General features: G+C 41.1%; 1 protein-coding gene across 2 annotated transcripts; it reads right to left on the bottom strand.

Moving 5' to 3' along the window:
• Window positions 1–50: 50 nt before the first annotated feature.
• Window positions 51–20,342, bottom strand: ints6 (integrator complex subunit 6). 2 transcript variants are annotated; one of them, XM_030758755.1, is made up of 18 exons: window positions 19,922–20,342; window positions 19,705–19,782; window positions 18,961–19,110; window positions 14,442–14,531; window positions 13,297–13,480; window positions 9,990–10,115; window positions 9,496–9,647; window positions 8,083–8,235; window positions 7,206–7,338; window positions 6,747–6,841; window positions 6,508–6,618; window positions 4,576–4,791; window positions 4,099–4,225; window positions 3,821–3,963; window positions 3,530–3,716; window positions 2,737–3,108; window positions 2,131–2,224; window positions 51–1,776 (listed from the first exon to the last, which is right to left on the bottom strand). In XM_030758755.1, the coding sequence occupies exons 1-18, from the start codon at window positions 20,030–20,032 to the stop codon at window positions 1,683–1,685; spliced, it is 2,616 nt and encodes an 871-aa protein (XP_030614615.1). In that variant the 5' UTR covers window positions 20,033–20,342; the 3' UTR covers window positions 51–1,682. The 2 variants fall into 2 exon arrangements, with proteins under 2 accessions (XP_030614615.1, XP_030614616.1); XM_030758756.1 differs by lacking the exons at window positions 51–1,776; window positions 2,131–2,224; window positions 2,737–3,108; ... (8 more) ...; window positions 9,496–9,647; window positions 9,990–10,115 and having other exon boundaries at window positions 13,307–13,480; window positions 14,408–14,531.
• Window positions 20,343–22,122: the final 1,780 nt, after the last annotated feature.

Below are 22,122 nucleotides of genomic sequence, written 5' to 3'. Positions count from 1 at the left end.
CGTTACCGAGATGACCAACGCGTGTAAATGAAACCACGCAGAGTCAGAGCTTTACAGAACACTTTATTTACATGGCCCTTCACAGTGTAAAATAGAAACTTTATTCATGGAAATACTTACAAAAAGGCCATTTTCCACTGAACATTCTCTTTAAATAGTACTCTAGGGTTATTTACATCTTTACAGTGTATTCAAAATACTCTTTTGGTAGCGGCCTCTTCACAAACAAAGACAAGTATGGCAGATTTTGGTCCCTGTCCAAGGAGGGAGGGAACGGAAGAGGGCTGCCCTCTGAATCTGAAATCAGCTCCTGACCTCTTGATATTATTTGAGTAAATTTGAGAACATTAAACAAATCTGGCACAAAAAAAAAAAAAAAGAAATTGGGTTTAAAGGCTGTATTTTCTTTTAACTTACATAAATAAAAATTCTCAAATGTACACAAGTGCATTCATGTTTAAGTGGCAAGAAGTTGCTTTGAGATCCATGGCGGAAAGAGGGAGTTTGGGGGTGGTCGGTTAAGTTATTTGGCAGCAGCCAGCATGTTGGGAGCTGGCATCCAAGACCTCGGTTCATCTACACTCCAGCAGACAGCCGTTTGTGTTGCATATCAGCTGTTTCAGGCTAAAATAAAGAGAAAGGGCAGAGAGGAGGGCGCCAATGTTATTGCTGATTGTGATGCATTAATGTCAGTTCCTGAGTTTTTTTTTTTTTTCCCCTCGCCCCACGTCGATCGTTTTACTTTGCAAAAGACAGTTTTTTTTTAGTGTACTGCCTCCAGATGTAACGAGCACAGTGGATCTGTTTTCTTCCCTCAGAGGGAACAGGAACTGTTCGTTTAGTCCAAAAGTTAAGCTACTACTCAATCGTGTCAGTCTGTTAGGAAGACCACGTTATCAGATTCACTGTCCGAGCTCAATCGTTCTGATTCAAGCACAGCAGTGGAGTTCTCCATTTAGTGGAAAGTCGAAGGTCAAAAAGGTTTAACAATCAGAGAGAATGCCAGACTCTCATCCTCCACAAATCAGAAATAACACGAAGGGAAAAATGAGTCACGAGTTGAGCAAAGAGTTTCATGAGCATCTCTGCTGGATCCCATTTGACCCTGAGTTGTCAGAAAACACAACCACACACATGTGCTGAACCCTTCCTACACTATCAGCCCATTGCACTGACTCACTTGTATCACATCCAGGCACAAGCTGTCACCTGACCCATCTCCAGAAAAGTCCTTGTTTACTTCAGCCCCCTGTTTGAGAGATAATCACTCTCATTTATTTAAAAAAAAAAAAGAAAATCTGATTTTTGGGTGACTTATTAAAGGGCAAGATCTGAGATGGGTTCAGAAAGCATTCATGTACACACTGTCTACACAACAAACATCTCATTGCATAGGCCGACACTTATATGCCTCCTCGCTACCTTTTTTTGGAAGTCTGAAAAATGCTCCTGCATTATTCAGGGTCAGTACGGTCTTTAAGTATGATCGTGTAAACAACAACCATCACTAATGTCAATTAAATGAATGAAAGAGTCCACAGAAGAAGTGATGGTTTGAGAGCTGGAGGCTGCCTTGTCTCATCTTTGCAGGGGCCCTGGTACAGTAGGAGGGGTGGTTTTAGAGGGACGTGGAGGGTCGTCTGGTTCGTTACCAGTAAGTTCAGTTTGGGAATGAGTTTGTATTAGAGCGTGTCCACGTGGTTCATGTTAGTGGCTCTGTTGTGGATCTCTTCGAGGAAGTTTTCCAGCTGTTCGATGAGGACGCGCTTCTTGAACCTTTGCAGAGAAGCAACAAAACAAACAAACAAACAAACAAACAAAAAAAAAAAAACGTTAACGTTTGTATTTTAAAACTCACTGTTGCTAAGGAGACAACAAACAGAAAATTGAGATCTTTTTTGTTTCTTTGCACTTCGTTTGGTTCATGAAACTGCAGATGTTTTAAATGGGGACTCCTGGTGCTAGGATACGATTGCCTTTTACTTTAAGAGAGCTGATAGAGAACGACAGCACCCCGACACTTGTTTCTCTCTTTCTGTTTGCAGCTCATTTATAGAAAGAAAAAAATAAATAAATCAGGGGAGCGATAAGAACGCTGTGACATCAGAGGACGAGGGCTGAACTTTGTACCTGGCCGCCTCTTTGATTATGTTTTGGAGGAAGATGAGCCGGGTGTCCAGAGTGCCCTGGATCTGTTTCAAGAGGAGGAAAATCTTCTCATAGTCTGAAACAGAAAGAGCAAAGCAAACAGGGATCAGTCAATTCATTACTGCATCGTTTCAAGGAGAGCACGTCCTTATTGAAATTCTTTATATGTACAGCTGAATGTTAAAAAAAAAAAAGGTAAAAGGCTGTTGTTCTTCCTCAGAAAAAAAAAATAAAAATCTGGTGATCAAGGTGACTTATTTTTACATAATCGTTTAATCTATGAAGGAAAGTAGAAACAAATTCTACTGCAAGTTTCCAAAGTTTGGGGTGACATCCTCAAATCACGTTTGGTCACATCAACAAGAGAAATATTATTAAAAAAAAAAAACAACTGAAAAGCTTCAAACCATCTCATCTGAGAGGCTGGAGTCAGGTAACATTAAAAGTCTTTATCCCTAAATTACTTACATTATTTTGAGTGAATTTTTTGTGTTAGTGAATTGCAGCTGATATTAATTTATTCCAGTCACAGTGATATTTGTGTATGCACTGCCTTTGTGAGCATCCTCAGTTTGCTTGGATACATACGTCTGCCAGGTTTTCTGATCTCCTTGGTGATGAGCGCCCTCAGCTCATTGTTGACCTTCGTCGTCTCCGTGTGAATGTGCTTCTTCAGAGCTGAAGGTGAAAGGTAGTGCTGCACCTGGTCGTCCATCTGCACCATCTCCGCTCTCCCCTCGCTGCCCAGCGGCGGCTCACCAGGACCGGGTCGCCCGTTCTCGTCCTCATCCCTGTGCCTGAGGACCTGGGGATCCGCAGCCGGGTGGTTCTCCTGAAGGTCGGAGGGACTCGACGGATCATCCACGTCCGAGTCTGAATTCCCGTCTGAGCCGTAGTGGTTCTGATTCACGTGGTTGATGATCAGGTCTGGTTCTGAAGTGCCGTCGTTAATGTCCATGTCTAAAGGGTGATTACATTTGCAAAAGAAAGAAAAAGTACTCATTTAAATTCTTCACCTGATAAGTGACACTCTCATCCAGATGGGCTGTGTATGTATTTGCATGAATATGATTTGGATACTGAAGGTATCTTCTAGCTGGAAACTGGCATTTACTGTGTAACTCCCAGTTCAGTGTGATTCAGCTTTAATATGATGCTTTTCCTGCCTTAAGTTTTATCTTCTGTGTGTATTTATGTTGAATAATTCCCCTAAATTTATGAAAAAAACGCTTTTTTTCTTAAGCTCCTGTAAACTGAATCACTATCAGGCGAAGAGGCTTAGTTTTACGCTCAGCAATGAAACCATGTCATCAGTCAATGACAGAAAACTGAGCAGCTACACAGTTTTTAACGGGTGTCTCAGTCTTGATACAGATCTTACCTGCTGCGTGTCGAGGGCTCGCAGAGGGGGACACCGGAGGGGTGTAGGCTCTACCCAAACGCAGCAGAGGCGACATGCAGCGGCCGTCTCTTGGACCCCCACCCGGCAGGTTGTTGCTGTCACCTGGTCTCTTGCCCTTGTTCTGAGGGCCGGTCACAAACTCATCGGCCTCGTCGATCATCATGCCCTGTAAAGAAAGTGAGGAAGATGGTGAAGTTACGCGTTTCTCAGTTATTTTTCATTTGTCATTGTTAGTAATTAAAAAAAAAAAAAAAAAAGAATCAGGCTTGCCTTCTTGTCTAGTTTGAAGGGGTTGCCGAATGTGTGCAGCCGTTTGGGCTGTTCAGGGTCTGCGTCTCGAAGGGGCTGGGGAGCAGCTTTGAGGAAGTCTTGGTAGTTTCCCATCTGGGCGATTGGCACACTGTGGAGCTGGTCTGGAAGAGAAACGGATTTGTCAAAATGAAGAAAGCAAGCTCAAAAAAAGCAATTCATAACCAGCTGAAAATCATTTTAGCAGGTACAACATAGCACATCCAAGTGTGGGGAAAATGATTTGCGTAGGGACTTACCTGAGTCGTGCCCTCTGAGGGTGCAGACGCTGGTGTTGAGAAGGTTTCTCCTCATTCGGCTGAGCTGGTCGAGCAGGTGGCTGCGGGGGATGTCGTACGGATTCCTAAAACTCTGAGGCTTCAGGCTCTGAGGACGACAAGACAGATGGAACTTTTTCGGGTGATATATTGCTGTAGTTTCGACATAGTGGATATACAGATGCATTCTGAGAGTGTGCACCATTTTTCAAAAGCGGAAGCCCTCGAGCACTCAAACCAACTACATAAAACACAGCAATGCTATAACCCTCAGGAGGGATGCTGGAGAGAAGCCAGAAAAATCTGTGCAGAAAGTGAGATTTCAAGAAGGAGCTGCTCTCAAGTTGAAAACCTAAATAGTCACTCAGCAGCGATGCTAACGTGTGCAATCATGACAGAACAACTCCGGCTGATAAAAGTGATTACGCTGAAGAAATGTGGATAATAATCCACCCTTACCTTGTTGAGCAGTGCCAGGTGGAAGCCTTGAAACTCTTTGGGGTTAAGCTCCATGGGCAGAGCTGGGGCCTCTCCCGTGAGACTCTGCAGCTGCTGGATGAAGTCCCTGCGCTGGGCTAGAGAAATACTTCCACCTCGCCATCGCACCTTGAGCCCAGGCTCTGGTGCCTGCTTCTTTCCAATCAAGCCGATCAGACGGTCATACTCGATTTTTGTCTGGAAAAGTGGGGAAATTAGGAGTTCTGGTTAGAAATGCTTTCCTATTTCATCTGGCATCTTGATTAATGCAGCAGGAAAAGGGGGAAACACTCGTTTACTATTTATAAGCAACACATAAAACTGAAAAAGATTTAAAACATGCTATAATGGAGCTATAAAGCACTCTGTGTTTATGCTTTGGGCACTTCTACGTTGAGCGAGTGTGTAACAGAAAATGACTGATGCAGTAAAACATGCTTGTGTAAAATAAGTGACGCCTAATAAAAAATTAAAATGTAACAATTTAAAATGTCTCTATAGTCACTTAAAATAACAACATATTAAATTATAAATTGAGGGTGTCATGATATAGTTTATAGACAATAACTGAAACAACAACTGAGATCCACCCCAACAAACTAAATATGTTCTTCTTCCTTCATAAAATTTCGTCTTTGGAGCTGAATCAGCTGATTGCTCCAACAAATAAGTGTAACTGTTATTTTTGTGCCTTTCTCACTGTTATGGTTACAGACACTCTCTGCAGCTCTTCTGAGTGTAATTCAAAACACGGAGTAAATAAAGTTAAAGATGTTTTTTTTTTTGGGGGGGGGGGGGGGGGGTATGATATCATGACAGCCCTATTATAAACCATTTGTGACATATTTTTATACTTACAAATGCTACAGAGGACCTAAGTTAAACTCTTAGACAATACAAATACTTTCTTATGTATACACTCACCGGCCACTTTATTAGGTATAGCTTGCTTATACAGGGTTGGACTGCATTTCCTTCAGAACTACCTTAATTCTCTGCAGCACAGATTCAACAAGGTGCTGGAAACACTCCTCAGAGAATTACCACATCCTGAACCTACCATCCAAATGGAGACGCAGACGTCGAGACTCCTCAAACCAGGTAATGTTTTTCCAATCTTCTATTGTCCAGTTTTAGTGAGCCTGTGTGAGCTGTAAGCCTCAGTTTCCTGTTCTGAACTCTGCTGGTCATCTGGTTAAAGTTTGGCCTGCTGTGCATTCAGAGACGCTATTGTTCACATCTCGGTCCTAACGAGTGGTTACTGTTGCCTTCCTATCGGCCTGAAGCAGTCTGACCAGTCACCTCTGACCTCTGGCATCAACAAGGCATTTTTGATTTTTCTCTTTTTGCATCATTCTCTGTAAACGCTAGAGATGTGTGCAAAAGTCCCAGCAGATCAGCAGTCTCTGAAATACTTAGACCAGTCTGCCTGGCACCAGCATCCATACCATAATCAAAATCACTTAAACCCCCTTTCTTCCCCATTCTGATGCTCAGTTTGAACTTCAGCAGGTTGCCTTGACCACGTCTGCATGCCTAAATGCACTTATGTGCCGTTTTGTGATTGGCTGATTAGATATTTGCATTAACCAACAGTTGAACAGGTGTCCCTAACAAAGTGGCCGGTGAGCGTATAAGTGTCAATAATGACTTATTTCAACCTAAATGTTCATTCAGATATTTAAAATATTAATCAAAATCAGATAAAACATTTGAACTAGATTTTTTTTTTAATTAAGAAAACTGGAAAAATAAACAATCCAATACTACAATTTACAATAGAAAAATCCATCAATAAGGGATTAAACAATAAAATGGAGGGGGCTGCAACAAGTACAGCTTTATGGAATAAATTTTATATTAATTTACGGTTAAGTTCCCACAATAAAAACACCTAAAAGCCTAAAAACTAACCTGCTGACTGAGCTTTTTCAGGTAGGAAACCACGCTGTAGCTCAGACCGTACTCCATGTTGTCAGCGAGCAGGTTTGGTGCTCCCATGATTCTTAAAGCCTTTTTTAGGGACTGTGAAAAGGACACATCAGTAAGAACAGTGCAGCGATGGCCTTGTATGTTAACAAAAATTAATAAATCAATTTTTTTTTTAAAAAGTGATTTATAAACAGCTGAAGAATGATAATAAGGCCACTGACCCCAATATAATATGGAGGCATCGTCTTCAGGTAGTTCTCAAAGGACTGCCGCCATTTAATGGTGGGCTTGAACTTGTGGACTTTAATCAAGTCATCTGCAGTAAACCATCAAAAACAAAGTTACACACAGAAAAGAAGATCGTTCATCTACAACATTTGTTTTATCAAGAAAAATAAATACAAGGCGCTGCTGATTTTTTTTTATAGTCAAGAAAATGTAGCAGATTATTTTCTACATTTTCTAAAGCCTGTTCCAAATGTTAATGAATAATATATAATAATAATAAAAAAAGCTATGACCCATAATCGGACTTATTTACAGGTGCTACAAAATGTGGTGGAAAACTCATGATCCCCCCCCCAAAATACTGACACCACTATCTAAAACATTGGGACACAAGCAATGATTCCCCATCAGCACCTGCAGTGAAAGCAAAAATGAGGTGGTATGGATCTTACCCAGAAGTGGAAGAAGTACGGGGTAATTGTAGGGCATTACAAACAAATTGACGCAATTTAGAGCCGTGCTGGCCTTTAGGTAACCAAAGGGTTGCCCCAGGTCGCTGTATTTGGCACTGTTACACACAAACACCTAAAAAAGGAAGAGAGAAATCGATAAACGAGTGGTGACATTTGAACCCTTCAATCGACAAACAAAAACACAACCTGCAGAAATCTGGGTTACAGTTTTTGTTAAGTATCAGCACTTGTGAATAACTCAGCAACTATCCTTTAAAAAAAAAATTAATTAAATGAAACAACTTTGCTTCAAATGTTTGTTTTTTTCAGCTCAGCTGAATCTCTATAAAGTCCTTCAGTATCATAACACTGCATCTGGTCAATGCAACTACAAGAAAATGCTTCCACTGCGCATTTCTTGTAATTGCTTATATGAAAGTAATTATGAAAGTCTACAACCAACCTACCCATGCTAAACAAGAAGATCAAAATAAATAAGGGGACAACTTTTACTTCTACTTTTCAATTCTTACTGGAACCTAGATAAAGCTGGATGTGCAGGTACCAGCAGAGAAAAGATGTTTTGATCTAATCAGATGCTCTAAAACTTAGTCTAAGCATGCCAACGTGTAATCAAATCACTGCTTAGTTTGCTGCTACCCTTACATTTTTGTGGCACGCTGAAAACCTGACATCATACACTGTCTCAATATGTCTGAACATCTAATGAAATATTTACTACATTGCTGTTGTATACATGTAACATGTTTCATATGAGAGACACTAAAATCTTTGGTAACCCAGGTGTAAAGGTCAAAAACGTGGATTTCTGCTTCACCAAGTGTTATTTTCAGCTGTATCTGTGATGGTGCTGTACCTGCCAGCAGATCTGCGGGGATTTCCTCTCCAAAATGTACTGCGTGAGCGGCGAAGGCTCTAGCTCATACTTATCAAAGGGCACCTTGTCTATCACCATGGGTTCAGCAGTCACACAGGAGAAACGGACGTGGGGGTGGGCCGAGCGGGGAGGCTGGGAAAGTACAGGGTCAGAGGTCCACAATGTTATGTTAAAGGTTAAAGAACATTAACAATAACACTTACTGCAGGCGGTGTGTCTCTTTTTCCCACATTTCAGTAGGACCTCTATGTTGAATATTTATGAAAATAAAGTTTTATGCCCACTTCCATTCCCTGGTTGGATCTTTACTACCTTATTTACCTTACAAGGTTAATGTGCATGGGCACAAACACATCAAAGTCAGCCCCGTGAATACAAATAACATACAATACTTAACGCATTTCTGCTTATGATATTAAAGGTTTCTGTCTGTCCACTGAAACAGTAGTCCTCCTAATCTACAACATGAAGGTTCTGGGTGTGCAGAGGAAAAGCTCGAGCACTTTCTTTCTTTGTTTCATTATGCGTACAGCTCATTTGCACGTGCTGTTCCGTATCCGTGCAGCTGTGAATCACGGCTGCAGGGAGTAGCTGGTTTGAAGATCATCCCTGCGTTATGGTGTTACGGTGAGTTAGTCACTGTTTGCCATGGAATAAATGGAAGCTGATAAGAGTGAGGCATTGTTACATTAGTGTGACTGCTTGTTCTTAAACAAATAGGAAAAAGAAAAGCGGTTTAGTAAAAGTGACGACAGCTGAAAACTGCAGCTCATGCGGAAGTTCCAAAAACCCGCAGTTCATCTAATGGCCACTGAAGGCGCCCTTTAATAAACATTAAGAAGTATATTCATCAGCGAGTGCCCGTATTTAGCTTTTTCTTATGTTTTACTGAGACAGGGCACCTTTTATATGTTTAAGAGTCAGAGTTGAGCATGTTTGTATCACTGGAGGCTGCTTCCAAAAGCGCCTCAGTCCCCATACACTCCCACTAAAATGCCTAGCATTAGCAGTAAAATTAGGACATCTACAGCTTAGCACAAAAAATGGTTATCCCCTTCATACTCTCTGCTAGGCCTCACCTCAGCTAATTCAAATCAGTGAACTGGAGACTTCAGGAGCATCTCTGTTAGGTTTTGTTGAATTTTAAGATTATTCTGCTGTTACTCAAAGTCATGAGTAAAACTGTCGGCTTAAATATCCAAACTATGAACACAAGAAAGAAAACGTAGAGCTTCAAAGCTCACTTTGTCATTTTTACCTTTCTGGGATATTTTGTTCTGTGATGCTCTATTTTTTTTTGGAGCTACGTTGTTTTTCAGGTTTTGTTTGCTATAACACAGGAATTTCTTAGTTTGTATTTCTTATCTCATATTTTGTGTTGATTCCTCTTACCAATGTGGGCGAGTTCTGGTCTGGCCAGAAAGCTTCGGGGATGGGCCAGTGCCCAATGGGGACGCCGGTTTTAGGGTTAGGTCGTACATAGATCAGCTTGTGACAGCAGTGCCAAGGCTGCAGACCAGATTTCACCGCTTCAGCTGGCGTGTCTGTGCAGGAACATAAGCAAAAAAAAAAAAAAAAAAAAGATTAGAAATTCAGACAAGAAGGTGTTTATGAGATGCAGCATGAAACACAACAAAACGGATCTGACAAATGAGTCTGCAGTTAAATATGAAAGCAGAGGTTTATTAAACAGTGACACCCACCAGCTGCTTATGAACAACAGGAAAGAAAAGCCAGAGTGGATTAAAACAAACAGCAAGTGGGAGAGAGCAAAGCGCTCCTCTACGCAAACAGATGCAGCAAAGCAGAGGTCTAAAAGCTCCTTTTATAAGTAAAGTCAGAATTCAACTTAAGCAAATCTAAACAAATAAACAGGGGTCTCTTACCATCTAGCAAAGGTGGGTCAGGTCCCGTCTTCTCGAAGTTTATAACAACTCCGCTCTGGATTTTCTGCACCAAAGACTCCAAACACTGATTCAGCATACGCTGAGAGAAGACGCTGTACGAACGTCCTGTAACACAAAGACACACACCTGTAAGTATTAAATGCCACAAAACAGGAGCAAGTTAAACAGTGTTGTTGAATTCATGGTTTTTACTCAGTTTAATGTGGATCTTTTTACATTTATTTTGGTTTAGCTGTTTTAAAGCTCGATTAATAGGATTCTTTGGCCACAGAAACAACACAAGGAGCATTTTCACCATACTTTCACATTTTGTCAATATCCTAGTATAAAAGCTGAAAACCTTTCCAGTTAGATCTTGACTTCATAATATGATTTATTTTCACCTAATTAATAATTATTCAACATCTGCTCTATGTTTTAGAGCAGATACTGGAAACCAAAACTAAAAAAAAAAATAACATCCAGCTTGAATTTTGTCTTCTTTGCTTTGTTTGCTGCTGCACAGACATTATACAATGGGTCTATTAGAGCTTAGTGTTTGCTAAAAGGTGCATGCTGCTGCTTAACAGGGTTAAGACTGAATCACACAGTAAATGAGCAATAAGAGAGAAAGACTGGAGACTCCATGAAACTCAAGAAGACTGATAATTCTGTTGATTAGCACTAGGTTAAAACAGGACAACAACCTTGTTGCAACTAAGGAAAGAAAAAAGGTTTTTGCCAGGTGATTTCATTGAATTTTTTTTTTTTTTTTTGGCTACCAACTGGTCATCCGGAGGTTTAGCGCACAACACCCTCACCCTCTGAATCGTGACTTTTGACCGCAAGGTGATTGCACAGGTCGTCTGGTGGGAGGCAACCTGTCTCAAAACAGTCGCGGTCCAACTCGGACTGACCACTCTTAGACACTACTGTCTAATTTCTTTATTGCCCACAGGTTACAATCAGTCTGAGTCATACTGCTTCAATAAACAATAATCAATAGACACAACTTGTCTGCAGCATGTCTCTTTGCAATAGGGGACTCGACTCAACTGTTTGCCAGCTGGTTGCATTGTGGTTATATCGCTATATAAAAGCAAGACTGCTGAGCGTCGGTGTCATTCTGCAGTTAAATGACGGTCCTGCAGCAGCTACATCACTGCTTGTGGAGGAATTTCTGTTTCAAATCTGAGGTTCTGGATGGACTCTAATTCTAAGCAGGCAATATGAATTTCTTGTTTGGCGATGGCAACAGATTTCTGATAATCGGCGCATTATCAAACATTTCAAAAGCAAGTTGATTGCAATCATTTTTGGTCACCACTCTTTTCCTTAGCGTCACTGTAGCATAAGTAACAAAAACTTATATATACACCTTAAAAATTTTCCAAAACTGAAATTTCCTAGACACGGATTAAGCCAAGACTTTAAACTTTTTTTAAAATGAGATCTTCAGCGAATTGTTCTTTTACTCTGGGACTAAGCTTAATGTTTGTCTGGGAAACTTACAGAAACAATTTATAAGTACAGATGAACTAAAAGTTCCCACTAAAACTTGTGTTTAAAGCACAAAAAACCTGTGAGCAGCAGTTTGGCATTTATGTAATGCACCTGAATGTCAGAGGAATCAAATGGACCAGAATGAAATGAGTCAAGGAGGATCACTACATTATGAAGTGCTTTACTATTGGCACAGTGCGATTTCAAGAGCTCTCCTCTGTACATATCTTTGTGGAGCCGCACCAGCCCTTTACACTGCATGCAAATAGTACATCTGCATGAAATGTGACTCTGAAAGCTCTGAATCTCTTAACTTATTCATCACAGCATCAATTACATGTGTGAAAAAGTCAGAAAACCCATCTTTCAAAGCTACAGCTGATCAGTCTAACTTTGATTCCTTCCTGTCATTCAACTTCACCTCTCGTGACCTCGTTATGCACCCATTCACTCGCTCATTTCAATAGGCTGCGGCTTTGTGTCAGGTCTGCCATCAGCAGTAATGGAAAGGCAGCATGTACCGTAGACTGTCGGTGACAATGGAGCTGTGTCATGTTCTGCATTCAGCACCACCGACTGCGACGCACAGCTTTGGAGTCCTCTGTTCTCTATATGTGTATGTGTTAATCTTAACCTGCCATCAGCATCATTCTAGTCTGTTCCTCCTGCCAGCTGCTTCCACAACAAAGCAACGTGAGGAATGGAGACAGGAGGGATAAAAGTCTGCTTCTATAAGTGAATGTTCTGGCAGCTGGACTTTGGCTTATTTGTAGATGGGGGGGGGATTACAGATCAAAATCGCTGGCCAGAAAGTATCCTGGCGGGTCTTAAGCAGGACAAAGACAGTCCAATCCTGGACCAGGTGGGAAAATCCGGTCATTCTAACCTTAATCAACAATTACTACCCAAGTATGCTTAACAAAGCACTTAAACCGTTCCCCAATAGCTTCAGCAAGGGATAAAATAAGAGTGCACTGTAGTTGTACTGGGCTGTTAAAGGTAGCTCTCTGGAAAACCTGTAAGCACAATTCTAAATATTGAACAAGACAGTGCTGAGACAGAGCTCAGGGCTGTCCCCTGTTGAATTGGGCTCTGCTTTAGGATTTAGGCTTTCTGACACTCCCAAGAGGAATAGATCTGATGGGTTTATTCACCCAAAATAAGGAGCCTTTTGTTCTGTAAGCTAAAATGTAATAAATTACAGCTGAAGCAGTAAAACGATTCTATTACTTTTCAGGCTATTCACAGTATCGTTTCAAATGTGTAACACCTAAAGTAATGTGAAAATACTGCTCTTCATTTAGAGACACTAATCAATAAATACAAAGAAACTTTAATTTATTTAAAATGGGACCATGTGCAAGATTAACATAAATGTTACCATTTGATGCACTGTACCAGAGTTAGCTTAAAGCTAATTTGTGTCTGCAGTCCCTTGGCAGACAACATAGTGATTTACAATTGCCTTCATAAACTACTGAGAGATGTGCTGAAGACTATTTGAAAAGTGCCAAAAAAAAACCCCACTTCAGACTGCATTACCCATGATGCAACTCAGCAGCATCTTCCAAAGAACTTTCCCTTTCTTTAAATGCTTTCAAATCATCCTTTAAACTCCAGCCCTGTATATAAAGCAGGTACGCTGTCAAAGCTCACAGCACGTACTTGCCAAAGGTCCTCCAGACACCACAAAAGGCAAACCGAGTGTACTCAAAGAACAGGAAGTGCTTTTCAGAGCCGCGCAGACTGATCAAGTGCACACATTATATGCAGACCAAACAGCAGCTTGTTTCAGTCCACCTACCTCCAGTGACCTCACACATGGGGGTGATTGGAGAATCATCAGACGGGACGCCACCGAGGGGCTCGGGCTCCACCGAAGCGTTGCCTGGGATACGTAGCACCAGAGCGAACAGGCGCTGGTCCCAGCGAAAGGGCTCCTTTGTCAGCTCACTACCCGGCAGCGGGGTGGTCAGAGGCAGATGGAGCTGGACAGGGAACCAAATCATAGGATGAGATGACAGACTTATGTCTGCGTTGTTTTTCCTCTTTAATATCAAAGGTTGTTTGAGACTACTGTGGGAAAACGTTGAAAATAAATGAGCAAAACATTTATGGCAGTACTGATAAAGTGCCTTAATTTAGTTGGCATAAAGTAGCAGTGAGGGCTCAGCTCACACTGCTAACCTTGCAGTTGTACTCCATCATAATTAGGACGCAAGTAATTTAAAGTTATTTGTAAATATTTGCAAGTATATTTTTTGTTTGGACAGGCTGCAAACATGACTTTACTTTATAAAGAAAACAATCCAGTGTTTTCATACGGAGCAATGCGGATTTTCTTCTCTTGTTTTCTGACTTTTTTTTTTTTAATGATCAAGTGTTTAATCAATTAGTTAAAATAGGCATAGCAATCAATGAATTAAAAAAAGAAATAGCTGTTTTAATTAATTCAATTAAAAAAAAATGCCAAAAATATCACTGGTGGTGAAGTCTCAAATGTGACTCTTCATTGGTATTCTTATGAAAGTAAACTGAGGTTTTCTTTGTTTTTTTACTGCTGAAATAAACAAGCACACTGAATGTGTCAGCTAAGGCTTTGGGACGTTATCTTCCTTAATGTTTTAGGACCAGATGATTAATCAATAAATAAAAAAAAAAAAAAAAAAGACTAACAGTTAAAACCCTAAACACTTTGTCACAACAAAAACAGAATTGGCTTCTCTGTTTCTGAGACGATGATAACAAAGCTGGTAATAACATTTCTAAGCAATAAAAGCAGCATGTGATGCTCTGACTGGACCATATGATAACCTGAACTATAAAACACACTTTAGCCCCCTAAGTCAAAGTTTTCACAGCAGAAACGGGTTTGGGAAAGTTAGATGCGAACACCGAGCTGTCACCCAACCAACCAAAAATCTCTCCTGATTGGAGATGCAGGCTGACCTCGTCTTGGACTCCGCTGCTGCTCGTCAACTTGTTGCCGTCAGTAATTGCGATGATGATGGCAGGTTCAAGGAAAAAAGGATTCCTTCCCTAGCAACAAAAAAGAAAAGAAAAGAAAAACAAGACATATTCAAGACTAAATGAAAAATGAAAGCATGAAAGTCATTTGCTGAATTAATTCAGCATTCAGACTCTTAGAGGAGACTCAGGGTCACGCTGCACAAAGAAATAAGGAAAAAAACAAGCTATAAAAAAGTGGTGCTCTCACATCTGTTAAAAGTGTGTTTACAAAAGACATGATCACCATTAATACTGGTATTTAGCAAGTCCGTATTCACGGCTTTCTGCAATCTGACACATAAATAAGCACCCTGAAGTCATCATTGCATACAGTAGATAAATTACAGAGGCCTTATTTGAGAGAGTGTGAAACAGAGAACCTTGACTCAAGGGAAAAACAAATAGAAACAGCAAGAGTTCAGTCTATAGCATCTGTGTATGACTGCAGCATATGCTCACTCTATACTCCACAACAGCAGAGCACATTATCCGAGGAGCAATACGACACCTCTTTTCTGCTAGACCCCATGATATTTCATGACATCAGCACTCCACACTGATGAAATTAAACTGGAGCAGCGCTGCATTTATCACTGTGCATCAGCCTTGTGGGATTCTCCACAGAATAACTAGGCGAGGCAACAGCATAAAAAAAAAAAAAAACCTCAACGAAGACCGACAAGTGCTGTCAGCAAACAGTCAGCACGCTGGACTTCACTGCAGAGTCACACAGACTCCATAAAGGCCATCCTGTCCTGACAGCAGCGCCATTATTAATGGAGGTGGACCCACAGTGTTTGGACTCTACCTGTAGGCTGCGCTTTTTGCTGAATGATGGATCTGTCCGGTCACATAAACGGCCCAAAGTAAACAGAGCGAGATACTACCAAGACCCCCTGTGCTGCTGGTATCCATGGCAACCTGGCAACTTTCTTCCCCCTCCTTCCTCAAAAATTCCTTTATGATACCGGGAACTTTGCTGGCATGCTAATGAGCTGATGATCAGGCTAACTCGCCAGACGAGTGATGAATTGTGTCGTATCAGCTCCCTTAGCTTGTACTCATGCTTAAATAAAGCCAAATGCAGCTATTAAAAATAGATGACACATAGCAACAGCCTACATACTACAATCAAAGGGGGCAGTGTAAGCATAAAGCATTTAGGCAACTTCTCAAAATGTGCCCACCTGCCTTTCATTAAAAGTAGACTGTAACTATATATTTTGGGTTAATTGAAAGATAAAACGAGCCATCTGATGACATCTCTTTGAGCTTTAAAAAACACTGGTTGGCAAATTTTTTTTTTTTATAACTGGTTAATGAAGATAATGAGCTATTACATTAATAAATGGAGAAATAATAGGTAATTCATCATGCGCAAGAGCTGTCTAAGCAGTCCGTGGCTGCTACTCTGATGTGCTTCCCACAATGCCATGATAATGGAGATCCATTAAAGCCCTGATCATCACTCCTGCTGACACCCCAACTTACCAAACATCATTGGCCATATCATTTCTTCACGTTCATCCTTTCTTCTGCTCTTTCATTGCGCTTAATGAAACTGATCAGTGTCAGGATTACCCGCTGGCTGTCTCCCCGTCTACTTCCATACCCTTCTTTATCTCCCAGGGGAGAATCATTTCAGATGCCTGGCAACCTGGAGGGCTCTTTGTTACTGTAGACTGAAGCACTTCAGGGCAATATTAACTCCCCCCCAAAGGCTTTACTCCCCTTTGTCTTCTCCCTCTTTGGCCCTCCTCACCATTGGATGTCTTATACTTTGACACTGAAAAAATCTAAATCGATTTGAAAAGCAAAGCAAACGATACTGAATATGATACAAGGCCCTGTAAATAAGAAGCCACCAAAACACAAGCAAGTATATCACTTTGGTCCTTAACAGCTGATGAGGAATCATCAGGGCTCTGGTGAAACCTTCATCAGTTTTATAAACCCAAAAGAAAAGAGATTCACCTGAAAAGCCTTAGACAGCTTCACCGCGCGCTCACTTGAAATGACAGACTTTCAGCTCATTTTTGGACAAGGTTTTTGAACAAATTTATAGTGCTGTGAAAAGACAGCACACACAATAGCTTTAGATGTATTTTCATGTGGAAGTGCACTTGTTCTAGTTCCCTTGAAAAATATTTCTGGTAAATGGGTAAACCCTCACTTAAAGGGAAACGGTAACTAAACAGAAGACAAAAACAGAAAACAGCTTACTTACAGATATTGTGCGCCACTGCGGTTGTGTAATCAGTTAGACAATGTACTGAAAAGTGTTCAAATTTTTCCTACATTTATTGATTTCTCTAGCAATAAAATCAAACTTTTAGTGTTACCAGCAGCTCAAACGTTAAGATTAGCTGATTTTTGTTATCTTAAATGTGAATATACTCTGGGAGCATCAAACAGTCATGGTGGGCTATGGGACACTGATGCTAATCTGTAGCACAAACTGTTTAACAATAATGCTACTTTTGTAAAGGGCATAATAAGCATACACAAGATATTAGTCACTGGCATGTGTTCAGAAACTGACCTCCTCCTGCTGTAAATAGGGAGAGGAGAGGGAACTGGTCATTAAATTACAGTCACTGTCAAATCAACCTGTCATTAGAGGTCAGCAGTGACCGGTGCAGGACGCAGTAACCTTGACCTTGACTTGTGTGTTCAAAGGCAATAATCCGTATTATATCAGACAGTCTGACAGTGTCGCTGAGAGCGTCCGGCATGCATTATGTATGCTGCATGTATGCATTACCTGGGGTGGTTGGGATCTTCCATTTATTACCCAGGAAATGCCTAATTAAACATTCATTACTGCTCCCATCCTCCCCACTTACCTCCACATAGGAAAACAGATGTCCAGATTCTGTATCAACCACAAGCATGCAGATTCACCTACCACTCAAACTGGATATGGATTAGACTTTTAGGCTTACATTAACAATGATCATTTTGTTTCCCTGGCACGAAACTGCATTTCAGTTTCAACACTGGCCACAAGACAGGGAAATCTCAGAAGGTGAGATGCTGAATCTCAAGCAAGCTGCTTTCTGTTTGTTTATGCCCCCCCCCACCCTCCATTTTCTAATGAGACTAAACCAAAGTCGAGTCCCTCTGGTCACTTTGTGCAACTCTGCATGGCAAAAAGAACGATGAAAGAAGATCTTAACATCTGTTATAGATAATTCAATGGGCTAGCATAAGAGTAATGGTCGAAAACTCTATCTATTACACAACTTTACCTTTAGCTACTATTACTGGATTTAAATTGAAGTTGGAACTCGGCCAACATCACGCTGTATTAGCTCCAGACTTTGTGGGCTTGGAGAATATTTCTTAGCGAGATTCAGTCTGAATGAGTTTTATGTGAATGTGAGCTTGCAGCTATAAATCAGGCCCACTCTGTCGTTAGGCTGTAATACGGAAATGTTTCTAAGATGTGCAGCAGATCTGAAATAACATCAATAATTTTTAACGTAAACCACATCTCTCCTTCAATTTGTATCCAGAAGCTTTTCTGAATATCCTAACCTTCATGTTCTTGTGAGCACTCAAAGCACTTTCTACTACACGTCTCATTCACCCAGTCATACAGTGCTTTTATCTGTACCTAAGCATGTCTTTCTAACATTTGCACGAACACTCAAACGGACGCACCGGGGGCAACTCGGGGTTCAGTATCTTGCCCAAAAATACTTCCACACATACACAGGAGGAGCCGGGGATCTATCCTCCAACCTTCCGATTGGTAGAAAACCCACTTTACCACCTGGCCCAGTAAACCATCATAAAAGCACAAAAGTCCTCAGACAGGCCTGAAGCTACACTTTTTAGATTTATATACTTAAAACCATGAAAGCTCTAAAATAAACCCCACCTTGATTAAAATCATGTTTCGCTTTTCTTTTGAAAGTTGTGCTTCACTTATATCAAGAAGCATCCAGGCCATTTATGGACTACATATTAGAACCACCTTTCAGAATAATGCAGCACATTTTAGCTGACCAATAAGGTGAAATGACACAATCCTAAACCAGTTTAAAAGAAACTAAACTACATAAAGAATCTAGTGCAGACCTGTTAGATCAGACTTCATTACTTGCAGGTGAGTTTACCCAATAAAACAGCTTTTAAAGTGTATATCTGTGCAGACCGAGCCTGTGAGAGATCCTTAGATTTTAAATACATAATGCATTTTCATGACTAAAAGCTCATTTTCAGCTCTAATAATCTCCACGTTGCTCCTGTTTCTTGGACTTCGTTGCTGTTATGATTGTGTCATATGACTGAGGATGTGTGGGTCCACAATATGAAGGTGGTTGATGCTTGTAAGACTGGGGATAGCAGAAAGGGGAGAATGGGGCAGGTGGGTGTGGGTGAAGTGGGTCTGTGTGGGCATTTAGCACTTTATGAACCTGATTTCTTCTCTGCCTCTTTCAGTGATACATACCTGTCCATAGTTGTCTATCCCAGTCACTAATCTATTGAGATTGAGTAAATCAAAAGCGTTCCTCAAGGACTGGCCAATAGTTGTGAGTCCAGTTGCTTGGAGGTTCCTCAACTCTGTCATGAATGTGGCATGGCTCTCTTTCCATCCAGCCTTTATAAAACACAACAAAACAGCCAGTTAATAACAAGCATAAAGCTAGATAACTACCCCACCACTGTGAACAGCAGGCAACTTCTAAGGTTAATGTCAATGTTTTTATCCACAATGTGAGCTGATAAGTATCTAAATAGGTCGCTTCCTCTCTATCTGCCCAGACTAATAATTTGACAGCACTGCAGCCAGGTCCTTGATCCCTTTCTACCAGGCCTGGCTTGGCATCAGAAATTACAAAGTAGCAAAGTCGCAATTTGTGCAGTGGACTAATGGCAATTTGGTCTAAACAAGTAAAGTAGGCTAGTCTTGTCAAACCCCCCCCCCCCCCCCCCCATCCTCCTCTTCCTCCTCCCCTCACAACACCCCCCCCCCCCCCCCCCCCCCAGATATCACCTCGCTGTATAAATAACACCCAGAGTTCCTTGCTGCTCACATTGAAACAAATGTCGGCCATGTTTTAAAAGGGGTATGAAAGCTCCTCCTGAAGATTTTCTCTACACAGTTGATGTAGTGAGCACAACGTGGTGAGCGATGGAAGGACAGTCAATCTGCGCAATGTAAAGCTGGACATGACCCGAAAACAAACTCTACCTTTATCCCGAACGGAACATCTTCAAAATTTACCAACATATACCGGTCCCCTCGGCTCGCCGGATCTCTCCCTCTGAGCTGTGGAAATAGTAGAGAATTATTTACGGTTATCGAGAGATCAGGTTTGACAGGCGAGCTTGCAACAGCAAAACGATGAACTGAACTGCATTCCCTGCTCGGGATCTCTCAATATTAATGTGTCCCGTGGTTACAGTACCTTCATAAAAGTCTCAACAGCGCCTTTTGCTATGTCCAGATAGGTAGTGCCCAGATGGGTGCGCTGGTTCATTGAAGCGGACGTGTCTATCAGAAAAAGTAAAACGGGCATTGTGATGGTAATGACACGTTCTGCATGGACTTGGTGTCAGTACAACCGGCCAAAACGCAAAAAAATCTTTTGTTCTCCTGCCGCCTGTATCACCTCTCAGCTAGCTAGCTAGCTGGCTAACTGTCTGCCTCACACATTCTTTCAAAAAATGTAAGAATAGTGAGTGTAGAAGCCCTTTGCGGGCAAACTAAACTAAAAACCTCAAACCCTAGGGGCAGGTTATTGATTCACGAGGGATTTTGATAATTTTTACAATATTTTGTAAATATTCCTAAGTTTCATAGTAACAAAGTTCCCCCTCACAGTGAGTCCCTGCTTCTCCCTACACTGAATGCGCTGTGTCTTGTCCACTGGTTTTAACCTAAGCTCCGCGCCTGACCCCGCCTCCCAAGCGGTCTTTCAGCGTCACGTGTATCTACCCTCTCTCCTCATTGGCTGTCTGAAGCCACTCATTACCATATCCAAATAAGGCCAAAGCGGAGCGTCTCATGCGCATGCTTGCTTGCCCGAGAGGCAGGAATGCAAGGAAAATATTCTGCACATACATTGTGCGATAAAGAATCCAACATATGTGGCGATTCACTCTTTTTTTCGGAGCGTTGCCGCTTTTATTGGGGTGATATTATTCAAGAATGAACATGTGTCTGCTCTTAGAGCTGATTACATAATCAACATTTACTTCATCCTATGCGCGGGCGTGGGCTAGTGTGAAAGACAACCCTTGAAGACTATAGAGAGAGAAACTGAAGACACAAATAGACACTATCAAATAAAAAATAACAACAACCACCCCGGAATGCACCCAGGGCAAACAGAAACTACCCGCGGGTGTTAATGGCACTTGGTTTTCATGTGATGACCAAATAAAGACTCCCTTTTCTGTGAAGCGATCTGAAGGAAAACAGGTTTAGCTGAATAGTCGCTGGGATTGACATGCGCGCACACGCACTCACACACCCTGCAGCTCTAAAATGTCTGTACTTTGTCCTTATTTTCCATAGCCTAAGAGCAACATACTTATAGCTAAATAAAGACATTAAAACTATTATAAAAAAGATGCCGCTTATAACAATAAGACTTATACTGTTGCTATTGTTGATCTGTAGTTATGTGAGATAATGCCTCACTGCACAAAGACTATCATTTAACATGTTACGCATAACCCTCTTGACTGATTAGAGTTCACTCTTAATGCTACATGACACCCAGACACACGCGCACGATTGTGCAATACAATTTGCATAATGTAGTTCACTGGAAAATATCATCACTTCCGCAAAAAACAAGACGAAACCATCCGGTGGCTTGCAATAGCAAAGCGGAGGAACATCTATGTGCCTCTTATTTGATCTGAAGCAACACACACACACACACACACACACACACACACACACACAACTCATTTTCCGGTGTGTCAGTGACGTTTTTCACAATAAAATCTTTCATGTGGTTGGGTGATCATAAAAGCACCCAAGTGTCACTGTAGTAACCGTTATTGCCATTGTAAACCAACTATTTACAGCCAGTACAGTAACAAGTTAAGTACCAGCTTGAGATACTTCTACTCTGTTTGTGCCTCTCTGACTCTGTTACTTGACTGATCACTTAACTTTCAAGGTTAAAAAGTTACATGCAAAACCCACAGTTATCTTAAGATTGATGCAAGTTTAACTAGCCAGCAGCCATCCAGCTAAAACACGTTTCCTATACAAAAACGCCTTAATGCTGGTACTAACGCTAGCTTATAAAAACATAACTCTTGCAAATGGACCTTTCTGAAACTCTGTACGGGTATATCCTTACATTTTTATCCTTATCACACTCTTGCAATGTGTATTAATTTGCTCAGAAAATACTGAACTAAAAAAAAATTGGTTAAATTTACAGTTAAAAAACTTGTACAACGTTAAGAAATGTGACTGCAAATAACTGATTTTGAGATTTAGGCTTTACTACCCTTCATAAACAGCTTCCCAGCATTATATATCGCATATGTCATGATGTTAGCGCAAAGCGTAACCTCTAAACATAATGTATATTGATCGTTAGGGTGGTGATAAAAAGCTAAAAAACAAAAGTTACCCAACCAT

This window comes from Archocentrus centrarchus, chromosome 21, assembly GCF_007364275.1.
Source record: "Archocentrus centrarchus isolate MPI-CPG fArcCen1 chromosome 21, fArcCen1, whole genome shotgun sequence".
NCBI classification, from domain to species: Eukaryota; Metazoa; Chordata; class Actinopteri; order Cichliformes; family Cichlidae; genus Archocentrus; species Archocentrus centrarchus.
This window is presented reverse-complemented; position numbering and strand designations above follow the sequence as displayed.

Bases quoted from the DNA above. Each gene is read 5' to 3' on its own strand.
- ints6 (XM_030758755.1), bottom strand. From the start codon at position 20,032: ATGCCCGTTTTACTTTTTCTGATAGACACGTCCGCTTCAATGAACCAG. The intron at 10,116-13,296 runs GTAGGTGGACTG...TTTGTGTTACAG, and splicing joins CATGTGTGAGGTCACTGGAG to GACGTTCGTACAGCGTCTTC. The intron at 3,109-3,529 runs GTAAGATCTGTA...ATCACCCTTTAG, and splicing joins GAGCCCTCGACACGCAGCAG to ACATGGACATTAACGACGGC.